This window comes from Sminthopsis crassicaudata, chromosome 1 (genome assembly GCF_048593235.1).
Source record: "Sminthopsis crassicaudata isolate SCR6 chromosome 1, ASM4859323v1, whole genome shotgun sequence".
Lineage (NCBI taxonomy): Eukaryota > Metazoa > Chordata > Mammalia > Dasyuromorphia > Dasyuridae > Sminthopsis > Sminthopsis crassicaudata.
In genome coordinates, this window is record NC_133617.1 from 415394989 (window position 1) to 415418180 (window position 23192).

At 32.6% G+C, this 23192-nt stretch overlaps 1 protein-coding gene across 11 annotated transcripts in view; it reads right to left on the reverse strand.

Annotated features, from left to right (window-relative positions):
* Positions 1-6053: 6053 nt before the first annotated feature.
* GKAP1 (G kinase anchoring protein 1) overlaps positions 6054-23192 on the reverse strand; it is a 59102-nt gene continuing 41963 nt past the window's right edge. For 4 of the 11 annotated variants that reach the window (XM_074280161.1, XM_074280158.1, XM_074280167.1 and 1 more), the window contains 6 exons: positions 19568-19743; positions 13799-13900; positions 11141-11204; positions 9888-9958; positions 8988-9065; positions 6054-6484 (listed from right to left, as the gene is read on the reverse strand). In XM_074280161.1, coding sequence (XP_074136262.1) covers positions 6437-6484; positions 8988-9065; positions 9888-9958; positions 11141-11204; positions 13799-13900; positions 19568-19743 — 539 coding nt within the window. In that variant the 3' untranslated portion in view covers positions 6054-6436. Of the gene's footprint in view, positions 6485-8987; positions 9066-9887; positions 9959-11140; positions 11205-13798; positions 13901-19558; positions 19744-23192 lie in introns of all 11 variants that reach the window. The other 7 variants (XM_074280159.1, XM_074280164.1, XM_074280160.1 and 4 more) reach the window with 4 other exon arrangements.

The following is a 23192-nucleotide window of genomic DNA, read 5'->3' on the forward strand; positions in this document are numbered from 1 at the left end:
GTGTGTGTACACAGAGAGACAGGAAGGAGAGAGGGGAAAGAGAGGAGAGGGGGAAGAGAGAGGGAGGGAAGAGAGAGAGGAGAGAGAGAGAGAGAGGAGAGAGGAGAGAGGAGAGAGAGGAGAGAGGAGAGAGGAGAGAGGAGAGAGAGAGAGAGAGAGAGAGATACACCACTTCATCAGAAACTATACTGAATTAAATACTAGGGGAATGTGAAATTAGAAGAATGAGACTAGAGGCCCTAAATTTTTCTACCAAGTATGACGTGAGATCTTCAACTGATGAGAGCAATGGGGTATTCTGAGAGGCTCTGAGAGAAAAAAATCACAGAAACTGACACTGTGGTGAGTAGAGTTGCCTTGTAGTGAAGGCCTTATTGAAATTAGCAGACATACATAGTGAACCCAAAACAGTTTTATGACATTCTGCTTCATTCAGCAGCAGCACATGATAGAAGAAAAGGCAGTAACAATCCAGGGCTGAGATTTGACAAAGTTCAGTCAGCAAAAGGACAAGCAAGTGAATCAGAGTTGAGGTGAAGCGGAAAAGAGGAGAGAGGTAGCCAGGATAGGAAGGATGGCTTGGTCAAGTCAGAGGGAATGGAGGTCATAGTAAAAACAAAGAATGAAGTTAAGAGGTAGCAGTCAACAGGGAGAAAGGGAATAATAAAAGATCATGACAGGATGGATGAGGAAATTTCATAATTATTCAATTTGAAAGTGTAATAAATAAAGTAAATAAATAAAAGCTGGAGAAAATAACTTTATATAAAGGGCATAATCTAGCAGTAACTTTGAGAATGGTGATATATTAATACTAGGAAGATTATGCTTTAATTAGGATTTTAATTAAACAAATCCTGTATCATCATCTTTCATTTTCCACTTCCCCTGCAATATGTAAGAAAAATTGTGCTGGTAGACTGAATATAATAGATACATCACAGAATCTGGGACCAATTTCAGATTAAATTGTGCATTAAGACTAGATTACTTTGTAATAAGAGATGAAGTTTTATTTTAACATTTACCTACATAATGTGGAAGCTAAGTTTTTTTATGATAAGTCATAGTTTAATCATTTCATACATACTTAGGTGAAGTTTATTAGTAAAAATAGGTTTTACATGATAGTTACCTGACTTTCAAATACAGTAAGGAATTTTTCTGATGTAATACCCTGGATGTTCCTATAGGCGTCTTAAATGCAGTATGTCTAATCTAGAATTATCTTCCCACCCAAGTCCAGTGCTTTTCATAATTTAGCAAACTCAGATTCAGCCTCTATACTTCCTTCTTTCTAATCCCAACACTCCAAACCTAATCAATTATCAAGTTTAGATGAGTTACATAGGTTTATAAAATTAGATTTTCTAATCTCTTGTGCTTTCCAGTCAGTATCCCCATTTAGTTATTCATTATTCCCTCCCCTGAATTAACAAAATATTTTAATTCATGCCTTCATCCCTACTTCCAATCTCTCCCTTGAGGCACTTAGTGCCACCCATCCTCCAAACATGTCAAAATAATATTCTTAAAAGTGCCAAGAGGCAGCTAGATGGCACAGTGGATAGAGCACCAGCTCTAAAGTTAAGAGAACCTGAATTCAAATATGGCTTGACATACTTCCTAGCTGTGTGACCCTGGGAAAGTCACTTAACCCCAATTGCCTCAGCAGGAAAAAAAGTGCCAAGTCATCAATCTTTTCCTTCTGAGAAGTTTATTATTTCTGGGCTAAAAGAGAAAAAGTCCTTTAGTTTGATTTTAGCCTTTACATTACTCCTCTTCATATATGTCTTATATTCCCGGTTACAGTTACTCCAAGTCTAACATTTCCTGCCTTCCTGATTTTGAGTAGACTTTATTGCATGTTTGCAACATACCAATTTGTAACTTGTTAATCCTACAATCCTTAGCTTCCATTCAGGCTCAATTCAGGGACCCATTTCCACAATAGGGATTTTTCAGCTGGGATTCATTAACTTTAAAAAATGTTTTTGATAGTTTAACTTAATTTTCTTTATAATCTTGGGCATATTATATTCAGTACATCTGAAAAATTAATCTTGGATCCTTTGCCAAAGGAGTTCATGATAAAAAAAAGTTAAAATTCTATTCCAAAGAAATGCTATCCTGATCTTACTTGCTAGTGCTTTTTATTATATTACTTTTATTGATTTATGTAAATGCTCTATCTTTCGAGTAGAATGTAAAGTTGAATAGGGGCTCTTGGATGGTTTTTTCTCCTTTTACCTAGGATGGTATCTAGATTTTTTCCTTTTACCTAGGATGGTACCTAGAAAACAGTAGATCAATTGCTTCACATATGAGACCACAACACAAATACATTCACTCATTCAATACATTTTTTAGCAGGAAATGTCAGGAGTTCAAAAGTTACTGTATATGAGAAGCCATAAAAGAAAATCCTAAGGTTAAAAACTAATTATATTGCTGTCTCTATTAATCTGTCATGAGCTCACACTAAAATCCTAATGACCTCAATTTCTCATTATTGACATTTATTGATTTACCCAAACTATTATCCTAAAAAATGTCTAAATGATTGTGGATTTATTAGTTGGCTTGGACAACTGCTATTTCTTGAACAAACCATGCCAACTAGCTTTTTTCTCATGCCAGGAATTCTATTTCCTAATTTTCTCCAAGTACTTAATAAAATCCTTATATAATTATAATCCTTCCTTTCTTGATCCCCCTTAATGTTAATGCCTTCCCTCGGTTCATGATCAATTTCTCTTACAATATTTCTCATTCTACCCTGTTTACATGTTGTCATCCCCATTAGATAGCTTCTTGAGAGCAAGAACTTCCTTGCCTTTCTTTGTAAACTGAGTACCTAGTGTGCCTAAAAAACACAAGTGATTTGACTCCAAGATGATTATTGTAAATAGTGGTTGCTTAGTTCTTTCAATCACATCTGACTATTCATGACTCTATTTCAAGTTTTTTGTTGTTTTTGGCAAAGATACTGGACTGATTTGCCGTTTCTCCACTTCATTTTACAGATGAGGAAATAAGGCAAATTGGGTAAAGTGACTTGCCCAGGGTGGGTCAAACAGCTAGTAAGGATCTGGGACTTAATTTGTACTCAAGAAGATGATTTATCTCCAACAAAGTCTTCAATTTAAAACTTAGGACCTTTGCCTTCAATCATTTGGTACTTTCCCCCCTCCTTCCCTTTTTTGAAAGAACCCCCTACTCCCCACTCCAATTTATTAATGGGCCCTTGAGAAAGAGGCACATGTAAATTATGTACTTTATAGGCTTACAAGGCCTCCCAAGAGCAGCATTCTAGATCAAGTTTGCTTTAGTCAAAGCAGTTAATTTCTGACTTAGGCTCTATTTTAGTTATGATACAGAACTTTATATGGGCCTCAGAGCTGTTCAATTATTTTAATAATTCATCACAGCAGCTGTTTAAAACGTTCCCACTCTACTCAAACTCAACTCTGAAGCCTCTTCACTCTCAGATTAACCCTGAATCTTGACAAAGAAATATCTGATCTAGGTTCTCATATATAAGTGGTCTTCCTGCTTATCAAGCTAACTACTTCTTCCTCAATCCCATCCCACCAACTTCTACACTGGCTCTGGGACTCTGCTCACTTGCCTTTTCTCCATTGGTCTTCTTTAAATATTTAATCTTTTCTAGCCCTCCCTATGAACACACTCCTAAGAAAAACATTCTCTTGATTGTTACTCTTATGGTCTCTATGTGCTTTCACTTTTCACTCAATTTTTTGCATTCTTGATTTTATCCCCCCATACTTGATTGAAATTGCTCTTAAAAATGTTGTCAGTGATCTCATGATCACTAACTGCAATAGTTTTTTCTTAGTGTTCATTCTCTTGGACCTTCTGAAGCCTTATGCCCTTTTTTTGGATTATCTCTCAATTTTTACCATTCTTTCTCTTGCCCGCTCAATGAAGGCTTTCCTAAGGTTCAATTCAACTCAACTTTTTGTTGATGAAGAGCACAGTATTAAGATAAATACTAGCATATATCAATGAAAAGCAAAGTCTCTGCTATCAAGTCACTTACATTCTATTGGGAGAAACACCTACATGGAAAAGTAAACACAAAATACATAATAAATACAAAATAACTTTTTTTGGGACTGGGGGAAGAGCACAATAACTTAAGATTGCACTTGACTTGGAATCAATAGAGACCAAGTTAAATATTCCCCAGTTACATCAAGCAAGATTTTCCACCCTTTTTTTTTTTTTTTTTTTTTTTAACACTTTGAGTGTTACTTTTCATTTTGGAAAGGACCCTCTCTTCTTCTCACTCTTCCTCATGTTTTTCTTTGGGCTCCACACATGTATTTTCAAACATCTATTCACCCTTGTCATACAACCAATTTCAATTTGGTATGTCCCAAATTGATTCCTCTTTTTTCTTCTAGTTCATAAGTTCACCTGAGTTACTTATTTATAGCATTATGATTTCCCCAGGAAGCCATCTGTAGTATCTCAACTCATCTCTGACATCTAATATCCAATCAACTGCTAAGTGCTATGAACTCTTCGTATGAAGATCTATGAGATCTTCGTATCTCTCCCATTAATCTTCTCTCCATTTCCCATTACCTTCCAAACTTGTTATGATAATTTTCCTTTTCCTTGACTTTCACTAACCATCCTAATGCACAGCTCTAATACTGTCTTCTACTACACTTCATAAAGCTCAATGTCATTAAATTGAGAGTCGAAATCTTTTACAACCTTTAAACCTCATTTTACTACTACTTGCTTCATATTTACAGTACTTTAGTTAAACCAGGTTTCTATGGTGCATATCCTTACCCATGTGCTTTTGTTTTTTCTGGTCCTGAGGCCTTAAGTCTCTTCCAGTTTATATGATTCTTCCTTCAAGGTTTAGCTTAAACTCCTATTTTTCCCATGCAATTTTGCCTAATCCAAAAGATCAACCAAAAACTGATTTTTCTATCCTGTGAACTGTCAACATTTTTGCAACTCACTCATTTTAACACCATTTCTGTACATGTCTTGTGTACATTTCCTACCTATAACATAAAATTTGAGGATGCTAAAAAAGAATTGTGAGATTTTTCATTGTAATTGCAACCCAAGCTTTTCTTGTTGTCCTAGTAGTCCAATCTTATTCATGTTGATACTAATACTAGACACCCAATTTTGTAATAGGTTGCATAGTAAGATAGGTTATTTCTGAATACCACTGAATTTTGCTAGTTAGTAAGACCAAATTGCTGCACACTACTTAAAAGATCTATTTTTCTTTTTATTATGTTTCCATTTAACTTTACCTTTATACAAGTTCCATTAGGGAAGTAATTCAATGTTTCTTATTTAATTTTTAAAATCTACAAGACTAGGGGGCTGAACTAAGATGGTTGCTGAGGTCCTAGGCTTATGGTCTTATATGTCATTTGTATTTGTCTTATTATTCTATTTCGTAAAATAGGTTCATGTGCCAAATTAAACAGAACTCCTGAATTTAACAGATGATTTAACATTTCTTGTTTAGCCTGCTCTTTTATATACACATATGTACATATATATGTAGTTATGTTTATAATATTTAGACAACATGGTATAATGGATAGAGAGCCACGAAGACCTGAATTCAAGTCTCGCTTCTTATGCACACTGGTTGTTTTATTTTGGGAAAGTCATTTAACCTCTCAAGGTTTTAAATGATTCTTAGGACTTAGTTGTTAAGAACGTGATGAGGTGCAATGACAGTTTTCTCATCTGGGAGTTCTCTAGACCAATGAAATCACAGATCCAGGCCCATCTGTGTCCCTTATCTAAATCAGATATCTTTTATTAGCAATTACCTTTTTAAGGACATGAGTAAATCTGTCTCACTATGAGTCATACTATATAATGGCATTCCACTGTACTAAATTAATTTAAAACAACTAAAAAAACATCAAGCAGATAAACAGCAGCAATTATAGCTTTGGTCTAATGTAGTTTATCTTGATAAATACTAAGCTAATACTTCCACACATTTCTGGGACTTAAAAAAAAAAAATCAAACATACAAATGGAAGAGTAAATTTTATTGACTGATGAAAAACTAAAGTGATGAGCATGGACAGCAAACAGTAATGATTCACTGAGTTTTTCTACTTTCCTACTTTTCACTTTAAACCAACAGAAAAATGAAATAGTTTTTAGTTGGTTAATCAATTAGTCATTTTAGGTTTCTTTTCCCCAACAAAAACTGCATAGTTCAGCAGTTGTAGAGCATTAAATATATACATTTTTTTTCCAAAACCCTGAAAAGTGTGTGTGTATGTGTGTATGTATGTGGGTAAGTAGTGCGTGTGAGAGTGAGAGAGAGAGTGTGTGTGTGTGTGTGTGTGTGTGTGTGTGTGTGTGTGTGTGTGTGTGTTTGTGCTGATCTCAATGGCTAATGTGATCACCTACACTGGTCAGACTCGGAGTTTCTTTTCCCTTTTCTGCCACCCTGTAAAGAAAAATAAAGGAAATTATTTAAGAATTTTCTTCTATAAGCATTTTAAGAATCATGATTAAAAGAAAATTTCTGATCTGAGGAAAAGTAGCTTATTTGAACTCATTTTATATTTGAGCTTGTGTATACCTTTTCTATGAAAAAATTTAGTTGAATATTTTCAAAGGTTAAAGTGGCTTTTGGGACAATTTATTCAACTTGAACCATGCTAACTTAATAGGTTCTATGCTTTCATAACTACTATATTACTTTCAAAGGGCAAGTTTTCTCTGTTCTACAATATCAAGATTTAAAAGAAAATTTAAACAATACACCCACACTTAAATCCCTTACAAAACCAAAACTTTATCAAACTGGATTTAGGAAAAAGAAAAACTCTTAAACTGGTCTAAAAATGCCATGAAATTATTATTTTTCAAGGGTTTTAAACAAGACTAGTTTCCCGCTAAAAGATCAACTTTTAAGATCAGTTAACGCAATGTGTTTCTTAAAATGGTGACTGTATTAAGTTTTACTGAGTCATGCCAATTTCAGACATGCTATTTGTTAGAAGTGACATCTTCTATTCCTTCACTCATCAGGAGTCTAAATGGCTACTTCTTTTTCTGCTGCTCTGCTCTCTATTGTACTTCTTGTCAACAACCATTCAAGAACATTTAGTAAGTATTCACTAACAATTTCCCCATAAATAATTCCTAACTAGATGAAAATCCTACTAATTTTTTTTTTTTAAGGAAAGGTATGAAAGAGGTTGGTATGGGCCATGAAAGATGCTTAAAATCTTTGTGGATTATAGAGGAAACATTTGGAGCCACTGATCTATGTAATGGAATCAGGGGGAAAAATGAAATTGATTTTTGCCATGAAGAAGGAAAATTGAAATAATGAATGCTACTACCAAAAACTAGCTCAGTGATTATTTTATGCAAACTAGGTACCACTTGCAAACTAGGTGCATGCTCATATAGCATAAAACTCTTACCTTGCTTCTCAACTGGCAACAGTTTTTCTATAAGCAGAGGCCTGGATCAAGGGCCTGTCCCAAGGCCTCCCAGGCGAAGGCAGTCCCTTCTCCCTGGGCTGGCAAACTTCAAAGCTAGGGCTGCACCCTGGGGAGCACATTGGCAGCACAATTTTCACTGGTCCTGGGTTTTCCAGGCCATGGATAGGAACCTAGCTCTATTGTAAGAGATGGTGGGCCTGCTCCAACCTCAGGTTTTACAGAGAGGATTTATATAATAGTAGTAGGTAGGGCTGTTGTAAGGTACAAGGGGGCTTTTTTACCCAACAAAAAACTACTTCTACTGATCTCAGTTGAGAAGCGGCCCATTCCATGATTTGTTTTAAAGTGTGCACTTTTTTCCTCCCAAAATATTTCATTTGTTACTAATAGATTTTTTTAATTTAAAAATAAAAACCACACACACACCACATCTATGTAACTCTCAAGTATAGGCTAAAATAAGATTTCATTCTTCCAACTTTATTCATTTTTATCCACAAACTCTTTAGATGAGGAAGTGATTGCTGGGTAATAAAATATAGATAGATTAACAATCTATAAAAGCTAAAAATAATCATTTAACTTTCATCATTACTTAAAACTTCATGTACTTCTATACTTATATATTTCAACACCCCAAACATTTGTAATTTTATTCCCTTTTAATTATACTTCTATTCCTCTACAAATTAGTAGATAAAGTTGCCATGGCTGAAAAATTCTTCAATCCATGACCAATTCTACTGTGGGACTCTTGGAGTGTGGCTAATAGGGGTTGTTCATCAGATAAAGATACACAGTCTATTATGAGCTTCATACTCATAGTTTGGTAAAGATCTGCTAGAACTTGTACCACTGGTATGGCCTCTGAGAACCCAAGGTGACATCTGTACCATGATCAGCATGGCAACAGGACTTTACCTGAAGAGACATAGTACTTATATCTCTATTCCAATTATTTAATTTATTTTTGCAAGGCAATTTAGGGTGATCTGTCCAGTCACACAGCTAAGAAGTGTTAAATATCTGAGGCCAGATTTGAACTCCAGTCCTCCTGACTTCAGGGATAGTGCTCTATCCACAGCCATCTAGCTGCCTCCTCATGTATCTTTAAAAATAAAATATTCATAGAATTCTTAATGCCACTGCTGCTTCTAGTAAATTGAAGTAAAAATCTTTTATGTTTCTTACACTCTTACTGAGTTCCCAATTATTTCTACTTATGTCCACAATAGACTTAAGATATTTTAAACTTTTAATCTTACCAAGATAGCAATTAATTCTGTTAAGATATATAAGGTGAATAAAATTTAACCTTCACATAAATTTTTTTTTTAAATAGATTCCTTACTTAAAATTTAAGCTACACAATCTATCTAACCTTTGTATCTCTACAAATTTCCACATCTATAAAATGAGGGGGTTGGGACTCATGGCTTTTAAGGTCCTTTTAACCTCTAAACCTGTGATCCTTATGAATCATAACAGGCTTACCTGATATTTTGTTAATTCTGCTTGCAATGCCTTCACTTTTGATCTTTCTTGCTCTAATGCAGCATGAAGCGAAGTCACCTGCAACCAAATAATCAATGAGATTAAAAAAATTAACATAAAGAACATTAACAATGACAAGAATGATTTTAAAACAAATATATGTAACGCAAGTTCAATAAGAAAAAAATAACATAACTCATTTTTTAGAAGACAATGAATGGATTCCATAATTTAAAGGATGATGGATCTAGATTTAAGTTTGGAAGGTGTCTTAGAGGCTATCTAGTCCAACCCCCTCATTCTATAGACAATAAAACAGGTGCAGCAAATTTTATTTTGATATTTTAATTTTAACTATTTCCTAATTGCATGTAAACATTCAGTTTTACATATTCTGAGTTCTAAACTCCCTCCCTCCCTCCCCACCTCTTCCTTGAGAAAGGAAGGAATTTGTTATAAATACATATTTATTAGCCATGTGGGATAGTACTTTTTAAACTTTAACAAGATTTGTAGCTCAAAAAATTTCTCTATAATTTTCAGGGTTGTAGTAACCAATAGCAGCACAGAAGGGAATTTAATTTCGATAGGGATATGCCAAGAGAGGGAGGCCTGATAACCCTTATCCTTAGCTAGGAAGATGGAGGGACTAAAAGTCCATAGGAGTTGAAACAAAATGTAGATCCTGCAGAAGGACCACCATGGTGATAGCATTCTATGGGAATGGATCAGGGGAAGATGAATTTCAAAGTGTGGGTAAAAAGGCTGCAAGATAAACATAGTGTTTACCACAGGGAAGAAGACTCTCTCCCAATACTCTTCTTTGACTCATGGCTAGGTCCTAGAGCAAAGCCTAATCAGTTCTATAGCTAGAATATAAATAAATACCAATTTCCTTACCTGTAAGGTTAGCTCATTTTTGATACTTTGTGATTCATCAACTTGAAGAAGTATTTCTGCTTTATCTTTCACTGACAAAAAGGAAAAAACAGGAATTTTAAAAATTGTTAAATGATGTACACCTCACAGGAGTCAAGGTGAATTTCTCTCTCAAATCCTAAAATTCATTATTTCTCAAACTGTGTTCTAGGGACCTCTACAGAATTCCAAACACCATTACAGAAGGTCTGTGAAGTTAAAACTATTGTCCTAATAACACTAAAATATTTGCTTACTGAAGTACTACTTCCTTTTTCAACTACATATTTGAATCCAAATTTTAAAAGATTTCAACCAAAAAAAAAAAAAAAAAATCACAACAGGTTGAATTTGAGAACTCAGCTATCTTTTATTAAACCAGATATTTGCAAAAATTTGTCAGACAGTATTTTTCTTTTTTAATAAATTATTTTTGTTTTGGAAAACATTTTAAAAATGTTAAATGGCATCCTAGGATCAAAAGGTTTAATTAAAAAATACTACCCCCCTTGACAACTGAATACTTAATATTGCTTTCCAATAGTTTTCTTGGAAAGATCTTTTCAAGAGAGCTGTCACATTATTTTTATTATTATTCCAATTTATAAAGAAGAGAAGAACATCAACAACTGACACTGAGGAAAAATCTTGAATTAAATCCCTGTATTATTTAACTTGGATTTTAAAAAGATGTTGAAATATTACTATCAAAGATTATGTTTTGCTTTTATTTACAAGTTTTTTGGTCTATGGTAAAAAAGCAATCTAACAGTTTTCTAATATGATTTTTCAAATAACTTGATGCAGATGGTGACCATGATAATTAGATCTTTGATTTGAACTCAGGTGTGCTCCTGATTTCAGGGCTGGTGCCCCATTCACTGTACTACCTAGGTGTCCCCATGATAATTATCTTGAGAAATTCTGTTCATTTATGAAATGAGCAAAAGGATTCGTTTTATGATCTTTCCACATCTCAAGAGTTTACCCCAAAAAAAAAAAAGGTCAACAAAAAACATCCTCCATCTGAACTCAAAAAAGCTCCTTAAATCTCATAATAGTGTTAAGTGTCTGAGACCAGATCTGAACTCAGGTCCTCCTGATTCCAGTGCTAGTGTGCTCTTTCCATTTACACCATTTAGCTACCCCTATAAAATTATATTTTTAAAATATGAAATATCCCAAATATGACTGTTATTTATAAATCTAGAAATCATAAAAAATAAATTACTCACTTTCACCTTCCTGTAACATTTTCAATAACTGAGCATTTCTTGCTTTTACTTCTTTATATTTTGCCTAATTGATCAAAGAGAACAAGATTGTTTAGTTATAATATATGATGTGAATCAAATTACAGCAACTAGTAAGCTAAAAATTCTAGGCAACCTCATGAACAAAAAAAAATGCAGGTATTAATTACAAATGATTCAAAATTAAGGCTAATGGGATGAGGGCAAAGGAAAGAAGTTAACACAATAGAAATTTTCTTAAGGGATTTTCATTCTTCTCAAAAAAGAAACAAAGACACCAAAGTAATTAATTTTTAATATTATTTCAGATTACACAGACCACAGTAATTATTCAGTTATTTCAATATTTGAATTGGTTCAAAAGTTGAAAGCTATGTAATTAACATGCAAAGCAATTTACTGAAATAGGCCTGGGACTTCTTTTAAATTTCTAGTGTCTTCTTTCACTCTAATAATTATATACATATATATGTTAATTTCTGAATATAAAGTATTGAAAATATTTCTTCAAATTACTGTCCATACCTAATGTACTTTTTCACATTTTGTCTTAGATGGGAAACTAAGTTTCTGTTACAGGTTCTACTAATAAGGATAGAAATTACTAATAAATTTAGGCATTTTAAAATTTTTTCTATTTTTTTTAAACATCTAAAGATTATGGTATAAGACATTTCTTTTTCCCTTAACACATATTGAAAGGAGGCACACAGGTTATGTGATTAACATATAAAACAAAAATTAAAGTTCTCTCTTTGATCAATTAATTAGTTAATAACATATACTGAATAAGAGATATAAATCACTGCAAAGGACCTGGCACCATGACAGATATAAATAATCATAATTAAAAGATAGTATTTATATATATTTTAAAATTTGTAAAATGCCTTATTACACATTATCTCATTTGAGATTTACTACCAACAAACCCTATGAGATGCATAACATTGCTGGTATTATTACTGTTTTGTAGATGAGGAAACTGAAGCTTAGAAAATTTGAATGATTTGGTAAAAAGGCAGTGTCAGAGACAGGACTTGAACCTAAATCTAAGCCTCCTTGACTCCATTTCCAGAATTCTACAAATTATGCCTTATTGTAAAGAGCTGTACTAGATCAGCAGTTTTTAACATGGTCTATTAATTACTTTTTAATACTTCAATAATTGTATTCAATTGCTTTTTTGGGGGGAGGGGGGGTGAACCAGGCAATTGGGGTTAAGTGACTTGCTCAGGGTTATAGTTAGGAAGTGTTGAGTGTCTGAGGCTTGATCTGAACTCAGGTTCTCCTGACTCCAGGACTGGTGCTCTATCCACAGCACCACTTAGCTGCCCCTCAATAACTCTATTTGAAAAAAAAAAAAAAAAAAAAAAAAGTTTCCTTTGTAATCCTATATCTTATTTTAAGCACTTAAAAACACTGTTCTAAAAATATCCATTGGCTTCACCAGATTACTAAATGAGTTCAAATGTCTCTTCCAATAAAAAAAATCTACAAAAATGTAAGTGATCAAGAAGCCAATGCATATTGGCATTATAGCTGTAATACAAAGTACATAGTTTATAGATGATCAGGTAAATGCAAAAGGCTAAATGTTCAGATGAAGCAAGATCATGAGAAGTTTCATCAAAGATGTGAATATACAAAACAAATTTGATGGCCATATTAGAGAGCTACAATAGGTAGGATATTTTAGTTTAAGGAAAGAATTATCATCATTTGGGACTCCTTAGTGTAGGCGTTGTTAATTTGGGGTCCAAAGACAGATTTCATGGGGTTTGTGGGCTCAAATGGAAAAAAATACATATTTCAATATATTTGATTCCATTCAAATTCTGCATTGTTTTAAGCAGTTAAAATATTTTATTCTGGGAAAAGATCCACAGATTTCACTAGATTGCCAAAGGGATCCATGAAAGAATAAAGGTTTTCTTAAAAATAAGGTTAAAAAAAATCTATGCATGGGGTAGAAGTCAATCAGTCATTCAATAAGGACTTATATGTACTAAAAAATGGGCATAAAAGGAAAGGCAAAAATATGATTACCTTCAAGATGTTCATTCTAATGGGGAGAGATAGCATACAAATAACTATGTACATATAAGATTTATCCAGAATATATAGCAAGTAATTTCAGAAGGAAGGTCCTAAAAGAATAGGGGAAGGACTTCTGCAGAAGGTAGAGTTTGAATTCTTCTTGAAGGAAGACAAGGAAATGAGGTATCAGAAATGTGGAAAAAGGACATTTTGGCCTGTGTAGCCAAAGTACAATGTGACTAGAAAAGTAAGAAGAGTCAAGTTGTAAAGGACTTTAAAAGTGAAGTAAGGTTTTTATATTTTATTTTTGATCTAAGAGCACTAGCTCTGAAGTCAAGAGGACCTGATTTCAAATCTGTCCTCAGACACTTAACACTTCCTAGCTGTGTGACCCTGGGCAAGTCATTTAATCTTAATTGCCTAGGCAAAAAAAAAAAAAAAAAAAAAAAAAAAAAAAAAAAAAAAAAAAAAAAGAGAGAGAGAGAGAGAGAGAGAGAGAACAGAAGAGAAAAATTATTATAATTACCTATAATGAGGAAAAATTTAGAATAACAAAAAAAGACAATGCATTTCACCTTGAAATGGTAACTAAACACAAACCTCCCACTGAGTGATGTTGTTTTTCAATTTCTGAATTTCAGCATCTTTCCTTTCAAGTTCCAATTTTAGTCTTTCAGTTCTTCCATCTTTCAAGTATACCTCCTAAAACAAACACACAAACACAAAATCCACTGCTTTAGAAGTAAAATTTTCTCAACATACTTTGTTTCCAAAAGTCCTTTTGGTAAGTAAAATTTAACTAAAAATGAAAGCCTTACTTCTTATTTTTCAAAAGTAAATTCAAGTTCCTATATTCCCATTTTCAGTGATTTCCCTCTTACTCAGTTAATAATTAATAACTATTTATAATCTAAATTAAAATTTTGTGATCAACCTAAAGCTTTCAATATTATCACATAACAAAAGCATGTCTTTGAAATATTTACAGTCCCTAAAATAATTACATTAGAAAAGTACAAGCATAACTACGACAAACTTCTCTTCAAAAAATTCTTTTTTGCTCTTCAACTTTAAGAGCATATTCAACACAACTTAAAAACAGAATAGTAGCAAAGCAGAGTGTCTAGATTTAGATATTATTTCTACAGAAAGTGGCCTAGGAATATACAACAAAATTCATAAACAACTTCCTGAAAAATTGTCTTACTCTTCTCATAGGTTTTTATTCTTTAATGCATCATGAACAGTTAGGAATCAATGTCTTTACTTCATTTCAGTATAACGTATCATTGATCACATTTACATGGATACTCCTTTCATCAATCCAGATAATAATCCATCTAAATATCTTCTACAGAGTTACAAGTGACTCTCATTCATAATCCATGTTTCACAGATGATTTGCTAGTTTGCAGGCTAGGTCTCTTCTATTTCAAATCACTGCAGCACTCAAGTATTTCCTTATCCTTGTAATTCTTGTTCTTATACATCAATGATCTTATTATGCTACTTCTAAGACTTACATAATCACTGGAAATATATTATAGTCTACATCTACCTAACATGGCTCTCCATGTTTCCTGAAACTTCTGAGTTTTCACAGACTGGTTTCCTATGATTCACAATCATCAGCAGAGGAACATTTGTGTTAAGTAGATGGATCTTTGTACCAGGAAATAGCTTGGAAACATTGAAAGCACTGTAAAATATCCCAAGAATAAAAAACCAGGTCCATTCTCTTCCTGAAATTCAGATTCTGGATACTATTTTCCATGACTTTTCCATTCTTTTGATATTCTTCCTGAGATGGCTTATAAAATGATTCCTCAGTGTTTCAACATTATGTCACCTCCAGCACAAATTTCCATGATGTGTCTATTTTATCATCTTTATGGTTTAATCTTCTGACTTCAGATGCTATTTTAACTTCCTTGTGTAACATATCAGAGACCAAAGTGTTAAGAATCCAAATATATTAGTTTCATTGCCACTGATGATGAAAATAAATTCTTATATGAAATAGTGACCTTTGTTCAATTTTCCATTTCATGTTGTCTTCATTCCAATTTACTATATGAATATTCTTGGGATGATGTGGCTAGGTTAGATCTCAAACCCAAACTTTCTATAGACTTTTTCTAAAACAAGTCTACAGAAAACTATTGTAAGTCATGCTCACCTGGATCTTTTAAACTTTCTCTTGCCATTTCTTCTGTCTTCAGCTTCATTTCCAATTTAAAGATATTTTTTTGAATGTGCAACAAGAAATATGCTGTCTACTCTCCATTCTGTCCAAACTAAAGTCAGAAAACCTTTCACTCATGTACTGTTTGGTATACTCTAGAAAAAGCAAGGAAAACAACTCTGCAAAGTATTACTACTTGTCTGAAGAAATCCCAAAAATGATGTGATGAGTAAATGGTCTTCATTCACCAAACTTCTAAAAATCCTAAATTCAATTTTTCTGTTTCCTATAAAACACTTAAAAAAAATCTATGGAGCAAAAACACAGTGAGATGTTTTAAAGTATGATATCATTAACATATAACATAAAATTACTCAATGCTGAAGTTAGATCCCAATGATTTTCCTTATACCTGACTACAATATAAAGCAGGAGAAGCCCAACATAAATTAAATAGATTATTAATATCTGCAAAGGTTAAAAACTCCACAGAGAAATGCAAATTGTCTACTATGAACAATTTATACCTAAACATTCTTAATCAGAATCCTACTTATTGCTACTCAAATGCAGTTAGAAGGAACAATTTAAATTTATTTTTAGATTCTAAATCTTACCTGATATGAGAAAACAGAGATATAATGATATAAAATTATTTGTACAAGGTCATTCAGGTAGTCAGAGGTACAACTAATATCATAATGTAATTCTTCCAATATCACACCATCCTTCTTTGATAGCACAATGCTACCTATTAAGTTCTTTAATGTCAAAGCTTATTATCCTCATGAAAGATTTTTTAAAAAATCACTCTCATTATGATCTACTATGAGTACGATTTTAGATGAATCCCTTTAATTGCCCAGGCTTCATTTTCCTTCTTTGTAAAAGTGAAAGGGGTACATTTTGATTACTTGTTAGGTTTCTTTCGGTTTGAATTCTATGGCTATGATTTCTACTTGATGCAGATTTTACTATTCTAAAATTTTTGCATATCTAGTGTTAAGACTGTACTCTTGTTGTGCTTAACTTATTTATTATTTTACTATGGTTATTTTAAAAATATCTAGCTTTTTTTTGGTCTCTTCTGACATTTTATTAGAAAGTACAGAATCAATCTATATGGTTTTGACCTCAAAAGGATAAACATGACACTTTTCTGACTTTTATCTTGACTATACTTCAGCATTTTTAAAGGATCCAATGATTTTGTCAATATAAGCCCTTCCTCCACCAATGCAAAATAAATACAACTCTTCAACACTAAGGTGATTTTAGAGGCTATGACCCTAAAAATTACTTTAAAAAATCTGACCAAAAAAGTCAACTTAGGCTGATTTTCAGACAATAGCTAGGCAATCTCTCCAACTCATATAGTACCCTAGGGTTCTAGGATTTTTCAAGGAATTGAAATAAAGTCATATGGCTTATAGTTTGAATATTTTATTGTCTTTTTATTTGCAACACCATTTGTCATTCTCCATACTTTTTGCTTGAGGCCCTAAACTAGGAAGATCTCAAAAGATTTCAGAATGTGACTTCTAACTTTCATAATGTAATTCTAACCTAATACTTTTTTTTCACATTTTTCTTTTATTATTATTATAATAGCTTTTTATTGACAAAATATATGCATGGGTAATTTTTCAACACTTGACCCTTGCAAAAACTTCTGTTCCAACATTTCCCCTCTTTTCCTCTACTCCCTCCCCTAGGATGGCAGGTAGTCCTATACATGTTAAACATGTCTAACCTAATACTTGAATAACTCTTGGATTTCCAGTTGTACCTCATCTGGCCCATATGTTTTGTGAAACAGCTTTAAACAAAACAAAATTCACAAATTATATTGTATTTGAAATATATCAAGAAAACTTGTTACTCAAAGGAATTTGAAAATACAATTTTTTAAAAAGGAAAACTGTAAAATACAAAAAAGCAATGCCTAATTAATCTATCTTGAAATTTGGATGTCGACATACTATACTGGATTTGTTTAAAATGAAATTCATCTACATTTCACATTTCCCAAGTTCCCAAGAATAAAAGTATTGCTTCACAAATATGTATTTAAAAATCTTTTTTTTTTTTTTTTTTAAAGAAAGTTCTTGCAACATATTTACATATTAACCATATGTAAGGTTAACCATATATTAACTTGGTTAACAGGAAAGCTTTTGTTCTGGCATCATCAAAGAAAGGAGATGAACTTGCCTTGTTTTGAGTACCACTTAATCACAGTGAAATTCAACAGGGAAAAATGGCAAGTCTTTTATTTGGTTTTACAAAATCAAATTCATAAATACAAGAAAGGGGAAATCTATTTGAAAAATATCTTGAGGTTTTGCAAACTCAATCATATTAATGAATATGATGTAGGAGCTAAAACAGTAAAGAAATGTGTAACTTTCAGGAATAAGGATATAACACTCCTATTATACTTTAGCTTAGTCACATATCTTAAGTAGTAGTCAGTTCTGGATGATGATGTTTTAAGGAGGACACTAAAGAGCTAAAGCAGAAGAGATCAATTACAAGAATTGGGAATGGTGTATCTAGAGAAGACTGAGGAAGTATATGAGAGTAGTGTTAAATATTTTATGGACTATAATGTTGAAGACAGATTAGAATGATTCTAATGGCAAACCCAGAAATAATGGGTAAAAATTGCAAAGAGGTAATTTTGGCTTGATGTCATCATAAAAACTTTCCAAAATAAGAGCCATCTAAAAGTAAAATATATTACCTATGATGAGAAGTGAGTTTCCCTCACTAGATGTCCTCATGCAAAGGCTGGTTAATTTTTTGATTATGAAATAGCAAGGAATTGGACTATAATGTTGAAGACAGATTAGAATGATTCTAATGGCAAACCCAGAAATAATGGGTAAAAATTGCAAAGAGGCAATTTTGGCTTGATGTCATCATAAAAACTTTCCAAAATAAGAGCCATCTAAAAGTAAAATATATTACCTATGATGAGAAGTGAGTTTCCCTCACTGGATGTCCTCATGCAAAGGCTGGTTAATTTTTTGATTATGAAATAGCAAGGAATTTTTACAGGTATAGGTTGGACTTGATGGCAATTGAAGACTGAAACCTGGACTATTCTAATACTTAATACATTGGGCAAAAAAAAAGACCTGCACGCTCCCCCCTCCCCCGGAAAAGAATTGTCTCAATTGTTTATGGGTTTCTTGTAGGTTCTACATCTTCTATAAGATTAAATAACGCCTGTCCTGTATCCAATAATTGGTTATGTGAGTGCTCACATAAGAACCTTTCTCTCTTGTTGTTTAGAAATTACTAGCACTCAGTCAATAAAAGTTAGTATAAAAATATGGTATTATATGATAAATATATAGATTCTTATTGACTAATACTAACAATATTTTCTATTGAACTTACAAAACAGCTTAGTTAGAAAGTTTTAAATTTTATAACTGATCAGCAGAAAGAAAATGAATGTAATGGAGCAAAGTAGCAATACAAAGACCCCAACAATTTCATAACTCAATGAATTATAATTTGCCCCATTCTTAACCATAATTCTATCACTATCTTCACAACCTCTCAGACAATTCCATCTGCACATAAATTCCACACAAATGAATTCCTAATAGCTGAGAAGCCCACTTATTCAAGATCTTCTCCCTTCATCGATCAATTCCTTCAGCTCAAACTTTATTCATTTCTGCAAAGATTTTCATGGAAGCAAACATAGCTAACATTAACAGTTAAAAGACTTAGCTATTTTGATTCTCAACATAACATCATGATATAGGGTAGTGAAAAACATTGTTATTCCCAAATTAAAGATGAGGAAAATGAGGAACAGGGAGTCAAATGAATTGTCAAAGGTCAAAAAAGCTATACGTTAACAAAGCTGGAATCTAGGTATGCTGTGTTCTGGAATTCAGGGTACATAGGTTTAAAGTAAATAATACTTCAAAATAAAATTATATTTTATATAATTTCATTATGTTTTCATTTTTATAATTTCATTATATTTTATATAATTTATATAAATTCAGCCCCTTTACATAAGGGGGCTGAAGCAGCTAAACTTTATTACTCTATAAACTTATAACTGAATGCCATTGATTATATCTAGAAAATATACATTTTAATTTCAGTACTAAAATGTTCATTGTGCTTTTAAGAGAATTTCCTACTTTACATGCCTGGCTGTGTTCATGGGCTGTACAATTATCTGTTCCGTTATATTCTGTTTGCTGTTCTCTTCTCTTTTCTCTAATAAGAATTTTATGAACATCATCTTCCAGTCTATTGAAGAATCCTCCATCATGTGATAAAGTCTGGGAAGAACTCAATTCCTGCCAAAATGAATTGTGATTTACTATCATTCCACACATAAAGGTCAAAGTAATAGAACTACCCACCCACCAAAAGTAGGGCAGAAAATGAAAAGCATAATAATACAAAGTACAGAATTATTTCCCGACTTCTTCCCTTTCTTTTCTTGTACCTCCCTCCAGAAGGGAAAAAGAAGAGGCACAAAATGCCATTCAGGAAAAAGCAGAGAGAAAACAAAATGGCAATACAACGATCTACTGTATTTGTTTTTGAAAGCTATATACCTCAGTCTTTCAGATATTATTTGAAAAGTCTGATGTCTTCAATGCATAGACAAAATGGGTAGTTAAGGAAAAATTTTCAAGTATTTTCCCACCTAGGCATGCTAGAAGTTTTAGTCTTAGTTATAGGCAAATTTCATTTCTTCCCCTAACTTCCTGTTGTGGAGACAGAAGGGTAAGAAAAAGCTAAGTGCCAAGTCACTTTCATTCCCTAAGTTACACTTAATTCTCATGTTTTCAAATAAGGTTGAATCACCACCAAAGGTTTCCTCTAGTCTTTGATAGGCTTTTTTCATTCATTACTGAGTTAACAGGAAAATTGTTAAGCCCTAAGCACTAAAGTTCTTCCTCAGTTGGTAAAGACAACTGTTTAGACGTATGACATTTCAAACTTCAAAAAATCTATTATTTCAGTGGAGAAATTATTACCATTAGCAGAGACTACTAACCCTTCATTCCTTGGTTTGACATTTCAAATCCTTTACATTCTGACCCCTCCCTACTTGCTGGAGCAAGGCTGTATTGACATTACTACCTTTCTATATACTCTCAAGAGCATATCAGCACAGCATTTGTACCAGGCTGCCCCATGTCTAAAATATATAACTTTGTCTCACCTCTGTCTCTCAGAACCTTTAACCCTTGGACATAAACACAAAATGTCTTTGCTGATCCTCCCATTTGCTAGTGTTCTTCCTCCCCAATCACCTTTCAATCATATAAATTCTTTATAGACTTGTTACATATATATGATGTATGTTCACCTTTCACCGGCCCACTCCCCAAACTTTCCATTAGAAGTTCCCATTAGAAACAAACAAACAAACAAATAAATAAATTAGTTCCTATTAGAAATTCAAGGATTATTTTCACTTTTTCTTTGCACTCCCAGTACTTAGGACATAGTCGAAACCATGATTCCAATAATTTTATGAGTTGCTGCACCCCAAAACTACACCTACTAAAACTTGGTAGTAATAGTCAATGTTTCAGAGAATTCATTACGATAATTTAGCATTTGAATTAAGTTTTCAAAAAACAAAGTTCCAAAAACATACTATAATAAAGTATCATTTTAAAGGAATAAAGATAAAATTCCCCTTCGGCAAATATTGCTGTGCCCCATCTAACATCACAAATTCCATCACAAGAACTAACTTAGAACACTAATGAATTTTACTCTGATACAATTTTCTCAATAGAGAACAAATCATTTGAAAAATAATACAGGTCAGTTCACTAATCTTATTTTCACTATGTATTTATTCATTTTAACTACAATGAATAAAACAATGAAAATTATCTTAAAGAAGTAATTCAAATTATGTTCTAATATTCTTCTAATGATGTTAGAACAAGGACAATGCTATATTTGTGGGGAAAGTATGTTGATAAAATTCAAAAGCTCTCTTCTGCCCACTTTGCTTACTTTACATAACCTGAAGCAATTGCTTGCTTCACATGGACCTAAATCAAAGACTGGTAGTATTCTGCTGCTGCTTTTAAGAAGCTTACATCTACTTGGAGAGAACTATTCACAAAACTGTAGTAAATAAAAAACACATGCTTGCTCAATGTCATGCCTGTAGTCCCATGCAGTTTGTGTACTTTCCTACAGATATATTTCTTTCTTCAAGAAAGGCTTTCTCTCTCCTCTATAGGATCTCTTAAATGTTGCTACCACCTTTTCTTCTATCTAAATTTTTCTCTACCCACTATCTGAAAAATCCTATCTTCTGTACAACCTTCCTTTACTCTCCTAGCAATTATATCTTCTTAGCTCTTGTGCAGTACTTTTATGTTTTTTAAGCACCTATGTAAACCAGTTATTTGTTGACTCATATATACTTAATCTTCTATAGATTCCAAGAACAGGAACCACTATTCCCACCCTAGTACCACAATCTTTCTTTTTCTCTCATATTTAATAAGTATCTGATGAACTGAATAGTAATCCTCTAAATTTTCTCAAGTTTTTTACTGTTATCTCTAGAAGGAAATTGACAGATATTTATAAAAGAAACTAAAATTACAGTTAAGTTTTAAAAAGCTAAAAAACAAAAAAAACTTTAAAAAGTCTTTAATCATATATTAATAGCCCTATGCCTGATCTTTCTTGGATTCTTGTTCCTTAAGTTAACCCTATCCATACCTTCAACATACCTCTTTATATCCCTTTCAATGTTCCTTACACACACACACACACACACACACACACACTCCATTGTCCTCACAAGCAGAATTTAGAGACCCAAATTTATACTAATTGTATTAATAATATCAGCTTTTAAAAAAGGGATCAAATAACTATTTCATTTAAGGGGAAAAACCCCAGACTGTCCTATCCATCTAATGTCCATCTTTCTACAAGGAGGAAAATCCTATCAGATCATTCCTTGTAGAAGTTCAAAGGAGAGAAACATTAATAAGTTTTGAGAAGCCTTCTCAAAAGAGGCTAAACTTCAAGGGAAGGGGAAAAGATTTAGATAGGTGAAGGAGGGAGAGAAAAGGACACTCCAAAGAAATAAAACAAAAATAAAGGCAAATCAGAATAGAGGGAATGAACTTACTAAGAAAGGTTTAAAGAAAAGTAATTATACTGGGAAATACACTCAATAATTATGACGAATAGATTATGAGCAGTAAGAAAAATAAGGCAAGTAACAGAAAAGTTCAGATTTGAGGCATTAGTCAAAAAGAAGCTATTGAAAGTTTCCAAGCAGGAAAGTAACATGGTTAAAAAAAAAAAAATGCTCCAAAAAAAATTGGCAGAAGTTTATAGGATGAACTAGATGAACACCTAGAGTTATGGAAACTTCAATGAAGTGGCTATTTTTATGATATAAACTAGGGTAATAAAGTATAATAATATTCCATATTAGGACATAAGTCAGTAAAATCTCTTTGTTAGAACTACATGCAATTATAAAATAGTTTTGATAAATTTCTAAAGAAATGGCTTAACCTATATGGATATTTAAACATTTAAGTTCTAGAGAATTAAGAACTTCAATTATAACAATAACTTGATGGGGTTATTTTAATTAATTAAATGTGCAAAAATGTAATTTTTCCTTTGACGAATTTCCTATACTGTTATGCAAGGGAATTAAAGGTAAGGTAAATTTTCAAAAATATTAAATTTCTTCAACTATATTGCTCATATTTCAGTTGTCAGACTCTGTGATCCTAATTTAAGACTTTCTTGGCA